The sequence below is a fragment of the Aphelocoma coerulescens genome, chromosome 5 (genome assembly GCF_041296385.1).
Source record: "Aphelocoma coerulescens isolate FSJ_1873_10779 chromosome 5, UR_Acoe_1.0, whole genome shotgun sequence".
Taxonomy (NCBI): Eukaryota; Metazoa; Chordata; class Aves; order Passeriformes; family Corvidae; genus Aphelocoma; species Aphelocoma coerulescens.
Genome location: NC_091019.1, coordinates 24,681,431 through 24,695,538, shown reverse-complemented (window position 1 = coordinate 24,695,538; position 14,108 = coordinate 24,681,431). Strand labels below are relative to the sequence as shown.

Here is a 14,108-nt window from a genome sequence, read left to right as displayed (position 1 = left end):
TGTAAAGTGTCTTACATACACATGCTAAATTTTGGCAACTGATTTTATCCATTATTGCCTCAGTTTCTTCAGCTGTAAACGAGAATAATATTACCTGTCTCTTTTCCAGAGGGCTTGTGAGGGTGTGTTTATATCTGACATCTAATTAAGGCAATCCAATGAGTGATCGATTGATGCCAAAAACTCCCATTGTATGCAAAGGGCCCTGGGGTCACTACATTCATGCAATTCCCAATAACAGAACTATCAGGTCCAAGTTTGTTGTTCAGATCCAGGAAAATACTTGTAAGTAGTTGTTATAGTCCCCCTGAGTCATCACATAGTTTCACTCTTAATTTTATTTCACTACCTGCCTCCTAAATTGAATTGAAGCATTCTCCCACTTGTAATATTTAAAGGTGTACAAATGCCGTACGCAAGAGCACCTGTGACCTGTTCATTGCCCAGCAGTGATAGATCTCGTAATAATGTGCTTGCTATTCTGGCTGTACTGCACTTTAGTAACACCTAGAGTTTAATTGAAATACACCCTGACCTTGGTTTTGTTCATGAAGCATAGAATGGACATAATTACTATGAATCTACTGAGGGATATTATGGAAAAATGTCGTATTACTAATTTTGGCTCCTCACTCTCTTTGGGGAAAAAAAAAATCACAGATTTCAGTAAAAAACAATGTGCTGCAGTTTCATAGAAGTCCTAAAACAAGTAATTTTCCAAAAAATTAACTTCTTATATTTCTCTGTACCTATTTTTTCTTTCAAAACACTATCACAGTATGATAATTGCATTGCCCCTAACAGTTTCATATTCCTTCATAATTAAACAGCTTGTAAATTGCAGACCACAAAGTGCCTGTGTTCCACTCTTACCTTAAGGGGTTTCCATAGTTACAAGGACAAGAAGTTTAACCATCATTTGCCAGACTCGAGGCTATTTGCAGCCTTAACTTTTTAACTCATGTCTCTTTCTCTTTGTTGCTTTATTTATTAACAGAATGAGGGAGTAATTTGGACTCAGTTCGCCACTACAAATGCAATGATGCAAAATGGACTCTGGTGCTTTAGTGTGTTGTTAGCTGGGTCTGTTTTACCCAGAAGGTATTTTGAAATAATACATACTAACAATATAGCCTATAGTTATCAAGGTTATGAAATACCTACCAAGCACTTCTCCAACTCAGCATCAAATAGTTCAGCACTTAAAAAAGGAAAACAGGAAAACATACTTCTTGATGCATCACTGTGGCATAGAAGTATTTAGGCAGATATCTATTTCAAATCATACCCCAAAAAACATTGATGCAGGTTTACCATGGCTGCTTTAATATAATTTCCTTTCATCCCTCAGTCTCCTCTGTTTTACATAATACAAAATGCATTTGGAAAACCAGCACTTGTTATGGTACAAACTCAATCTTTTCATGCCACTGAAATGGACAATTCTCAGATTTGCAAATATCAAAATAATCGTAAAATCTTTCAAAGTTACTTCAGATTTCACCAGAGCATGTCTGTTGCCAAACTGTAGAGAAGTGTAGTAAACTGCTACTGCATTATATGTTTATCAAAGTAAAATATTTTGTCTTCTAGTTTATATCATCTACTGAGGTCAAGAGCTCGGAGGATGATGTGTATGGGTACAAGAATATTCAGCATTAGCACATTCAGTAGACAAATGCAAATATTGTAATTTAGGAAATGATGTTCTGGGCTTTAAAAGTGAGATTCCAATTTTCTAAGATTAGGATGAAACTTTCTTAAGTTCAGGTGTATACTCTAATTTATTTTGTTTGTTTGTTTGTTTCTCTTCATTATACTGGCTATGTTCATATATGCATTCTTAGGCTGTTCTGACCTGACATTTCCCACATCTGTTTTTATAGTTTGTGAGTAGTGAGAAAACTCTGGAAGGAATCAGAGCTAACATCTTGGATTCCATGAGCCTTGCACATTTTTGCCTTTCCACTTTTGAACAGATACCAACTTTAATCTTACATATACTTAAAGTGCAGAATTTTCCCTACCAGTTTGAAATGTTCTAATACATTTTTTGAAAAGGATGTAAATTTATGATTTAATGTTTCCATGTGTAAAAATTGATAATATTCTACTGGACCAAAACTAGTATTTTTGAAATAAAGTAGACTGTACTATGTCTAAATAGATGTTGTTAAATCACTGCTAAACCCAAAAAAAAAAATACTATAGTATTTTAAAAAATGACCCCAGAATGACAGGAATAAAAGCTGCAATGTTTTGGACCAGTATTTTAGAACAGCATATAATTTTCTATTAAAGGTTGTTTTTATGCTAATTTTGTTGTGGTTCTCAGATGCCTTCCTAACATAGATCTGTGATTTTAGTTTGATAATAAATGAAAAAAGAATTAAGAAAGCATAGTTATAGAAATAGTGCAGTTTAATTATTGCTCATTGAGGTATTTTTGCCATAAGAGAGAGAAATCTTGAAGGTGCTTGTATATATATATATATATGTATGTATGTATATAGCCCCTTATATCATGGATGGCACATGAGATACCATGACAGACTTCTGTAATTAAGAGAATTTTATTATCAGGCTATTGCAAAATTTCTATTGTTCCACATTTTTCCCCTACATAAATATCTGTCCAGAAAGAGATAAAAGATGAAACAAACAACAAAATGTCAGAGAAAATGTATTTTATCAACTGAATTAGTGAAGCAAAATGGAACTCCAGTAACCCAGGGGGATCAGTGATGAGGTAAAAAACCTTTTTACCTTTATGTAATTGGTTTGAATCAAGCCAAAGTCAATACAGAACAAAAGTTCCTAATGTCTACATGGGGTCTCGAGAAAATGAATTCAAATTAACTTTGAAAAGGGACTAGCTAAACTACATTACATCCTTTTATGGACACTCTTAATTGAAGTTACAGTGGCCTTGATTCAATTTAGCTTAAATTAAATTCTAAATAAGAATGTCCACACTAAGATTTAATGCAATAGAATTAACCCACTTAAAAGTTAATTCCAATTAAAATTCTAAAATGTTTCTGGGTGCACTAGAACCAAGCTGTATTGTGGTGGTTTTTATGAAAGAATTTTAGTTCATTGTGAATAGTTCATAGATTGCTCCTATTCATACCACTGTGAACAGTCTGAATAGGGAAGTTAGGATTGTCTTGTCCTCATCACCCTTGACCCTCTCCCAATGACATCTAGGGAGAGGACAACAAAGTCATAAAATTCCTCTTAAGAAAACTAAGTTTGTCCTAAAGAAATATTCTTTACATATCATCTGGTGTTTTCTATGATTTTCCTGTGAAATTAGTTTTACTGAGGATACAAACTGCGAATGATGCTTAAGAGTAAAATAATGTTTAAAAATAAAGACAAATACCAGACTGATTGAGATTCAAACACTGTAAAATATCTTAAGTTCTAGCTAAAATGCAAATATTTTTGCTTGGACCCATGTACACTCAAATTCTCATTTTTAAGACATCTATTTCATGTTCATATCTGTTATCTGATGTTAAAGAGAAAATTTTAAACCTTAGGAAGAAATGAGAGAGAAAACATGAAATCATGCTGGAAAATGAGGTGTGTGAAATAAAGCTGTTTTCTGTATAACAAAATGAAAGAAAAGAAGAAAAAGGCAGACTGGGTCAAACTCATCCTTGATTGAACTCCCCTGAAATCAATGGTGATTCAGGAGGATTGAATGTGTCCAATCACATTTAGGTCTTTCAGATCAGTGTCTTAGTGATTCAGCTGAGTCTTAAAAGGCTTGCAGGAGAGAACTGGGAAGTATCTGGGGTACAGCAATATACACTCTGCCTCCTACACTTAAATGCTTTAAGGGCCCACAGAACTATGTCCCAGAGCAAAACAGTGAAACATGCAAAGACAAGAATATTTTGCATTGTGTTTTGATTTGTCTGGTCTCATGAGTAGTCAGTTTGCATTGCAGGGCTGTCTGTCTAGCCCTATTTGGCCTCCATTGTATTTAACTAAAAACAAAATAAAAAATGGATAAAAACTGCTGGGCTTTGAAACCACCCAGGTGTTTAGAGATTATTGGCTCCCTTAACTGTTGTTGAGACTTTTAAAGTCCTATAGCAATGAAAAGGGAAAACTGATTTTTAAGAATGTAGATAAAGTTACACAGTTCTACAGTCGCAGTCATGGGGTTTCATTGTAAACTAGCCTGTTTTAAAAAACCCAAACACCTCAGACAGGAGTCAGTCCATGAAGAAATACAAAATAAGATTAGGAAGAGGAAGATATGAGATCTACTGTAAACCATTTCACTGTTTTTGCATGATGATGCATTGTAGTGCTCTGTTAAGACCATTGCATGTGTTCTTTTGTTATTGACAAAAGCATCCTGTTGAGAAAGGGAACAGTGTCATTGTACTGTGCAGGGGCAAGGAACAGCACGCAAACTGTTTGCACTGCTCTTGAACTGAGAGCTCTAGTCCTCGAGGGTTCAGCCAGGTGGAAAGGTATTTCAGGAGAGAAAAGGGGGGAGGCGAGGTGGGCAGGAGGTTATGGTGAGTGAATCCCTGGCAATGTGGTTCCATCGGCCCAACCCTGCACAGCCATATGGGGACACACATGTGAGGCTGCTGGAGCATTTGCAGAGCAGATGTTGGTAGAGGATTTCTGACCCCAGTGGAACTCCCTGCCCACAGTTCAGTCTCTGCTCTGGGACAAAGATTAACCCTTGTGTGCTTCGGTACTTTGTGGAGCTAAAGCATATTGTGTGCTTGTCTTTACACTGAAATTCCCTTGGCTGCTTCTGCTGGCATTGCTGCCAAAAGGGGATCAGTCTCAGGCCCTTGGAGCATTCAGAGTTCCTGAAAAGAGAGTCAAAAGAGTCACTTCTGTATAAGGTCATCCTGGGATTTGGACCTATTTTTATTGCTGTACTCCAAGCTCTGTTCCATACAGAGACTATTTTCAATTCTCCGGTGCTGATGCTACCAGAAGAGACTTCCCAGCATAATTAGCTGCTTGATGCACCTAGCTGCTCTTCACATGTTTGGAAATCTGCTATTTAATTTGCAACTGCAGAGTGGCTTGTTTTCTGAAAAAATGCAGATATCATTGCAAGGGGTTTTTCTCTCAAAAAACCTCTTTAAAAGCGTGTGAGGTACAGCATACATAACTGTGCTATATAGAGTGAAGCAAAGATGCATTTTCTGAATGCATCCACATATTTGTCAACTTGAAAAAATTATAAAAAGTGATTTGAATGCTTCTCATCCTGAAATTTTCTGGGACATGGCTGAGGGAGAGTTTTGGTGATTTAAGTGTTTTTCAGCTGAGACTTAACTGTGATGCATTTGTGATGATTTAATTTTACTGTGATGGTTTAAACACCCAATACTTGATAAATTCTGTCTTTATTTTCAATGCAGTACATGTAACACCACATGCCAATTTTTTTCATGGCAGCTGTACAGCATGAACCAAAGTGTGCTAGATCATACGGTATCTTAAATTATATATTGGGACAAAGCCATGGCCTTTGCACTGCACAGCTCTGCTGCTGAGACAGTTATTCATAGACCCACAGACAAGACAGAAAGCAAAGTCTGAGCTGCCAACAGCAACGAAACTGCCAGTGATCCAGCTAAGGGTCATTGGAGCTTGGGGAAATATCTTTGCCACCTGCCATATCTCATTAGGCAGATCTTTGGAGATGGTGTGGAAATTCTCTTTTGTAATCCAAGCCCCCCATTACAGAAAAATCCTTCAGCAATCAGAGTGAACATAGTCACTTTCTCCTGGTAGTATAGCAAAGGGAGAACAAAGCACATCAGGCCCAAGACCTAATTACCAAAAAAAAAGAAAAAAAAATGGAATTGGGGGTACTGTTAGAATGCCCATAAGGAAGGCGTCTCTGCACACACATTTGGCAAAGTTACATTTCAGTAGCGTAACTACAGCATCCTTCAAGCTGTCCCTAAGGAGAGCTGTGCTGTGCATAGCTGCAGAGGTAGATTAGCTCTGTCATTCCTTGCTTCATCTTCTGCACTGGATCTTAAGAGGGCAATGTTTTTTTGCTCAGAGGAAAATGTGTAGTACATCGGGAGTAACAAAGAGTCAGATAAGCTATAGAGAGGAGAACATGCGTATCAAATGTCAACTTCAAAAAAAAAGATTTTTTATTTCTGTGCAAATAGAAAACAAAACAAACTACTCTCCATATATGTCTGGGAATGTGTCCATGGCCATAAAAAGAATATACATTACTGTGCTAAAATAACAGATGATATATGCTTTGGTAATTAGAGCTGTGCCACAGACAGACTTAAGGTCATGTTTGGAAACACATTTGATAATTGTACTGTGTCTGGGGAACTGACTGTGCAGTAAGGAAATTCTTAGCATTTTAAACTAAATTTTTAGTCTATACAGCAGAGGGCACTAGTGTTTTTGAATTGACCATAGAGTTGCTATTTTGGTACTATAAAAATGAAAAAAAAATTGCTTAGAAGACAAAGAGGTGTCAACAAAGACTAAAGAAGCTGGTTGATGGTCTGTGTTCCATGTGCAGGTTTGTTAAGCTAAACCTTCATGTGTGTCTAGCATAAATAGGTATTGAATAGCAAATTACTCTAGTACAGAGCTCCAGATGGATCTTTATGTAAAGCCCATTAAAATATTTCCATAACATTCTTCGAGGCTTTGAATTAATTTTGCACTTTGATTTTGTGCTGGCTAGTTTTTTTTCCAGGGTGTTTCCAAGATATTTATGATTTAAAATTAACCTGATATGAAATACCTGCACTAAGACTTCCTGAATATTTAAGCTCTGAGCTCTGAAAAACCACCAGTATAATAGAGAGGACCTTTTTTACTACATTCTTCCTTCCACTAGGAATCTTACTGCCATATGTCAGCCTCATGCAAAGCTCATTGGTTGGAAGTGAGGACTAACAAGGTATTGCCTAGTATATTTTCTGCTGGTCATGGTCATTTTTTCAGATCATCAGCTCCCCTGTACTTTAGCAGCACCAAGTACAGTTACTGTGGTCTTGTCCTAAAAACTGCATTTTTCTTCCTGCATTGCCAAAGAAGAGGGAAAAAAATTGAGTAATATAAATAAATCAAAATTGAAATCAAATGGTGGCTGCAGAAGCTAAGATTTTCTCTCACTGTCTCCTGGAAAATGTTGCAGAGGGATGGCAATATAGATATTTTGTACTTAAATATTAAGCAAGAGATGGGTTAGACACAGAAAGATCAAACATACCAATATATGTGAAAACATATCTAGGACTTTGTATTCACATATCACAAAATGGTGATCCTGTTTTCAAACTTACAGACTCAGAGAAGCTATCAATTGGTCAGTAACCAAACTTATATTTGAAGAATGTGCAGATTTGAATTTTACAGAAACCTGACAGTGTCAGATTTCCCTGGAGGTCGTTGATAGGTTGTTGTACTGAGGCATATGTTTGATTGAGACATCCCTAGCTCAGGACTAGGGAGAACAGTAAATGAAACAGACACAGGCGATTTTGGCCTTCAGCACAAGGAAAAAGCTGTTCTACGTGAATGATTCATTGTTTCAGTCAATAACCTAAAATAGGAAGGGTATAGGGAATTTATTTTAAGAAGGTAAAAGCATTTCTTTCAAAAATCTTTTTGCAACTGAGACAATGGAAACATTTTGGTCTGGATCAGACAATATTTGATCAGTCTCATAACTGGATAATTTATTTGTTATAATGATGTACTGTATTCGAGTAAAATTATAGTTTTTTCCCCCATGGAGTGTATGTGTAGTGATGAAAAAGGGAAGATTTGCTGCATAAAGAACTAGGTAAAGGAAATTGTGGGAGATACCATCAGGTTCAAGTACTTGGAACAGGAGGAAAGTGCCTGGGAGTGCTTGCAGCATGGCTTGGGATCATCAGCTTTATGGAGGCTAGAAAAGAGTAGCTGAAGGGACTTGGTGCATACACTGTCTGATGTTGAGGGTGCTTGCTCTCCCATGACCTCTCTTATTTCTCTGCACTTTTTTGTCCTTCAAATGCCATCGTTTTCCTGATCCTTCGGGGTATCCAGGATACAGGACTGAGAGCAGAAAGTCACAAAAAGAAAGGTAGAGAAACAATATGACATCCTCCAAAGCTGGCCTCTAATAGTGAATGGGTCTGAGAAGAAGATTCCTGCATCTCTGCAAGCCCCACATGCTGCCTGTGCCACACCAGCCTTGTACAAGGATAGCTGGCAGCTCTGAAGGCAGACATAGCAAGCTGAGTTCTCATCCCCGTTCCAGTGAAGACAAAAACATTGCACCAGTGCAGTGGTAAAATAATTGGTTTGATGTGTTTCTGTGTCTGTTTTATTACTTGTTAATGGAATTCATTATTCAGTCCAAGTCCTTAGGGGATAAGTTTTAGAAGAAATTTTAAAGTGAGAAAGGAAAAACAAATTACAGCACCAAAATAAAAAAAAAAAAAAAAAAGGTGACAAAAATGCTAAGACAATCACATTAACTATCACAGATGATGGTTAATTACTATTCAACAGCAAAATTAATGGGTGACAGATCTTTACTAAGGACCCTAAAATTGATATTAGGCTCTAATATAATTCTTTTGACCACAATGGCAGATTTTTCTTCATAACTGTTTAAGAAAGATGGGAGCTATGGCCTTTTCACCTGCTTTTTGAAGATAGTTTTACTACAGTTGGATTTTTGATACAAGCAAACTTGAATGTTAGTGATTAGAGTGTTTCTCCATGCATTCTATTCAGCACATCTGAAGAGATAAGTGACCTTGTGAGCCTGCAGTAAAAAGGAAGGTGTGGAGAGCAGCTACCCTTCATCGTCTAGTACATTATCCTAAATCCATGAAGCTGATATTCCGGAGTACAGTTTTTGGCAGAGGGAAGGGATGGAGGGGTGGGAACAGTAACATCTAACACTACAGCCACAGGGTTCTCCAGAGCCAGGGGACAGAAATGTAAGCTGCAGAGAGAGAAGCTGAGTGACTTGCTCAAGGTTGCAAAACATATTAGTTTCATGAATCTTTCATAACAAGAATGATGTTTTATAAATATGCAGAGAGATCAAACATACAGATACAGCCCAGACTTTCTAGTTCCCTTCACAGTTTTTTAACCATTATATTGGCTTTCTCTGCAGTAAATTATTAAAAGTGAGATGAGAACACTTGCTAGCTCGGAACCCTTATAGCAGGTTTTTTAAAAATGCAGGAATGAATTCTCAAAACCACATTGTCTGAATATATAATTAGAAAAAAAGTCTTTCATTAAATGAATTGTTGTGAGATGAAAGTTAATATATTTTTCCTGGTTCGTTTTTTATTTATTTATTTTTTTTAAGAAAGATCTTTTTCTACACATAATGAATCCATTTGGAACCTGGAGTGGAAAACCGTTGCCTTACGGTATTTTGTTTTACTGAATATATATGTACTATCCATCTGGGTGCTCTAGGTTATAAATGTGTTTAAACCTTGCTGTAATTTCTAAGATTTCACTTTTGGCTGATTTATAAGAAATTTCAATAATCTCAGCAACAGAGGAATCTTGAACTGAGCAGCAAATTGAAAATGAACCAAAGGCTTGGGACTATAAAAACTGCCACAAATGAATCAGTACTGAAGTTCTTAAAATGGTAATGATCATTTGTAGTGTAAAGGTCTTTTTTCCCCTTGCAGTAAGAATTTTTTGAGGTTTTTTTCAAGATGCTGGTGAAACTGCCAACCCTGAAGCTACAGGGATATTTTTCAGCACTTAAATGGCTATTCTTATTTCTGTGTTCATACACATTTGCTAATGAGTATTTCTCTGATGCTGGTGCCAAACAAAAGAATTGAAGAGGAAATATCATTAAATTGGTTGATGCTCTGCATGCTTTTCTTTTTTTTTTTTTTTTTTTTTTTTTTAAATTCTTATAGGCAAGATCTTGCACTGTCATCTGCATGACATTCAGTATTAGAGACTTACTTCTAGTTTAACGCTGATTCAGGAATCCTGTTTGTATAGACAAAGATTTTTACCCACACCAGACAGGAGTCTCCACTCGTTTTCATATTATCTGTTGTCTTGTCTTGCAATGTATAAAAAAGGTTAATGCCTTGAATACTCCGATATCCTATCTTAGTAGATTCCTATGTTACTAACTTTTGCCTTTTGACATGCTTGTCATTTCTTCTACCTCTCCCTTGAGTTACAATATTTCTTTTAGGTATTCACTGTGGTTGAACTTCTTATCTGCCATCCACCTATGTGCATTACATTGGAATGTTCAGGAAGAGTTAATGTCTTGTTATTTCTTATCTCACTGCCAGTTGCAGCTGATATACATATCTGTACAGAAAAATAATATTAGAAATCCTGTAGCTATTCTCACTATCGAATTTCAAGAAATTGGTAGAGCTGACTGAAAGGCTTTGAGAAGCCTTTTATTTGAGATTTATTTAATGTTCTCCTTCTCCCTTCTTCCTTTCTTTCAGACGATTCAAACTCCAGAAGGACCAACACCAAATAAATTATGAATGTTGAACAAGATGACCTTACATCCACAGCAGATAATGATAGGTCCTAGGTTTAACAGGGCCCTATTTGACCCCCTGCTTGTGGTGCTGTTGGCTCTTCAGCTTCTTGTGGTGGCTGGTCTAGTGAGGGCTCAAACTTGCCCATCTGTCTGCTCCTGCAGCAACCAGTTCAGTAAAGTGATTTGTGTACGGAAAAATCTGAGAGACGTGCCAGACGGCATCTCCACCAACACCCGGCTACTCAATCTCCATGAGAACCAGATCCAAATCATTAAAGTTAATAGCTTCAAGCATCTGAGGCACCTAGAAATCCTGCAGCTCAGTAGGAATCACATCAGAACAATTGAAATAGGGGCTTTCAATGGTCTGGCCAATCTCAACACTTTGGAACTCTTTGACAATCGTCTGACCACTATCCCAAATGGGGCTTTTGTATACCTGTCAAAACTGAAGGAACTGTGGTTGAGAAACAACCCCATTGAGAGCATCCCTTCTTATGCTTTTAACAGAATCCCTTCTCTCCGGAGGTTGGATTTGGGGGAATTGAAAAGGCTTTCATACATCTCAGAAGGTGCCTTTGAAGGTCTGTCCAACTTGAGGTATTTGAACCTTGCCATGTGCAATCTTCGAGAGATTCCTAACCTTACTCCGCTTGTAAAACTGGATGAGTTAGATCTTTCTGGGAATCACCTGACTGCTATCCGGCCAGGTTCTTTCCAAGGGTTAATGCATCTCCAGAAATTGTGGATGATACAGTCCCAGATTCAAGTGATAGAAAGGAATGCTTTTGATAACCTTCAGTCACTTGTAGAGATCAACCTGGCACACAACAATTTAACACTACTGCCTCATGACCTGTTCACACCACTCCGCCTAGAAAGGATCCACTTGCATCACAATCCTTGGAACTGCAACTGTGATATCCTTTGGCTCAGCTGGTGGATTAAAGACAAGGCACCCTCCAATACTGCATGCTGTGCCCGTTGCCACACGCCTCCCAGTTTAAAAGGAAGGTACATTGGTGAGCTGGACCTGAATTACTTCACATGTTATGCTCCAGTCATAGTGGAGCCGCCAGCAGACCTCAACGTCACGGAAGGCATGGCTGCAGAGATGAAATGCCGGGCATCAACCTCCCTGACCTCTGTATCTTGGATTACTCCAAATGGATCTGTAATGACGCATGGGGCATACAGAGTTCGGATTGCTGTGCTCAGTGATGGCACATTAAATTTTACAAAGGTAACTGTGCAAGACACGGGTTTGTACACATGCATGGTGAGTAACTCTGTTGGGAATACCACAGCTTCTGCCACGCTGAATGTGACTGCCCTGGATAACCCTGGTTACACGTACTTTTCAACCGTCACGGTAGAGACTGTGGAACCTTCTCAGGATGAGGCACAGACCACAGAGCAGGTTGGGCCCACACCAGTTACCAACTGGGAAACCATTAACATGACAACCTCACTCACTCCACAGAGCACAAGATCCACAGAAAAAACGTTCACCATTCCTGTGACGGACGCAAACAACGGGATCCCGGGAATAGACGAGGTTATGAAGACTACCAAAATCATAATTGGTTGTTTTGTGGCTATCACTCTCATGGCTGCTGTGATGCTGGTAATTTTCTACAAAATGAGGAAACAGCATCATCGGCAGAACCATCATGCTCCAACACGGACTGTAGAGATCATTAATGTGGATGATGAGCTTACAGGTGACACACCCATAGAGAGTCATTTGCCCATGCCAGCAATAGAGCATGAGCACCTAAATCACTATAACTCTTATAAATCTCCTTTCAACCACACAACAACAGTTAACACAATAAATTCAATACACAGTTCAGTGCATGAACCGTTATTGATCCGAATGAACTCGAAAGACAATGTTCAAGAGACTCAAATCTAAAACATTTATGACATTAAGGGGTGGGGTGGGGGGACAACAAAAGATGGTTTATAAAACAAATGACACAAATGACTGGGCTAAATCTACTGTTTCAAAAGTGTCTTTACAAAGAAAAAGAAATTTATTTATTAAAAATTCTATTGTGATCTAAAGCAGACAAAATTATGTGTATTCCTCAGAACCTGTTTTTGCTGCAGTTATTTACCCTCCTCGTTCCCGTTTTCCTGCCCAACCTACCCTGACTCCCATTTGCCATATTTTTCATAGGAGATCTTGATTCCCTAAAAGAACTGATCTAGGAAATTTTGTAAGAATTCTGTTACACTTTGGGAATTTTTATGGTGAATTCTAGTGGTGAGATTCGGTCTATTTTGTCATTTTCTCTTTTTTCTTTTGTTTTCTCATGCCCTTTTTGAAATCATTCAACAGAGAATGGAATAATAACAGTAACTTTGCGAGTGAGAAAAACAAACAAGTAAACCTTTTTTTTCTCCATGTAATGATTTGCTCTGTATTTACCGAAAGCACCATTCTGTGGAAAAAAATGGAAAAAAAAGTAAAAAAAAAACCAGCCAAAAAATTAATTTACTTGTGAAAGCCTATAAAACCCATGATCTTTTAAGCAATTCTAGAACCAGAATTTGTAGTTCAAACACTAAACTAAGATTATAAATAAAATATTGGTTTTTTTCTGTACTTGGATATAGCTCATTCTTAGTGTGGCTTTAAACATCAAAAGTTTGTTAAAATTCCTATGATAATCTGCTCTGATGGTCCAAAACACAATCACTTTAAAGAGAATAATTAAACCATTTTGGATCATTCCGGAAGAATAGCACAGTTTTTATTTTAGTTTATGAAAACAACGTACAGGCAAACAAGGGTGTTTGATTTCTAATGCAGGATTGAGATCATTCCTTCTAATGGTGTTTGCAATTATCGCTGTTATATCACAAGATGCTTTTCACAATGGCAGAAAACTTTTGCAAGGCGCTTCTGTTATCACTGAACTTATTAGACAAAGCTGAAAACTCTGTTCTGGTTTTTTTTTATTATTTATAATTGTCAATAAGAAAATTTGCCTTTATACCAAAGCTAGTGCTTTCTAGTTCAGTCCTGGGACTTCTAGGCACAAATATGAAAGAAGTTTAGCTGTCTATAATACTTGTAATAAGAGCTGTATCCCTATGTGCAAAATCAAATCAAAATGCTGTTCGTGGAGTAAATCAAGGAAGAAGTCTGAGGATTTTGGTTTAAAAAATAGAAAGAACAAAGTCAGACAAATCAGAGGATATTATAAGTTACTGTAATTTGCATGACAATTAGATTCCCTGTAGAGTACCCTGTTTACATTGATTTAAACTCAGACTCATTTACCAATGGGAAATGCAGACCCTTTGCCTTTCTGTTAATATACATTCTCTGGATTTAGCTTATTGGTATAGGACTGGTGTATACTGTGCATGCTGAAAGCTAAAAGGAAGGCTTTCCATAAGAAAACCTGCTTCAGGACACTGTGTTCTTCCAAGTAAAAGTTCTGCCAAATTAAACTTCTTTGTGCATTGGCAGCTGAAAAAAAGCATTTTAAGATTATTTAAATTAGGGAAAAAAATATCTTATATATAATTCCTGAATGTCTTTTCACCTATT

At 37.3% G+C, this 14,108-nt stretch overlaps 1 protein-coding gene across 19 annotated transcripts in view; it reads left to right on the top strand.

Moving 5' to 3' along the window:
- Positions 1-13,108, top strand: part of LRRC4C (leucine rich repeat containing 4C) — a 513,517-nt gene extending 500,409 nt beyond the window's left edge. For all 19 annotated transcript variants that reach the window (XM_069017154.1, XM_069017152.1, XM_069017148.1 and 16 more), the window contains one exon: positions 10,500-13,108. In XM_069017154.1, coding sequence (XP_068873255.1) covers positions 10,542-12,458 — 1,917 coding nt within the window. In that variant the 5' untranslated portion in view covers positions 10,500-10,541 and the 3' untranslated portion in view covers positions 12,459-13,108. The remainder of the gene's footprint in view (positions 1-10,499) is intronic.
- Positions 13,109-14,108: the final 1,000 nt, after the last annotated feature.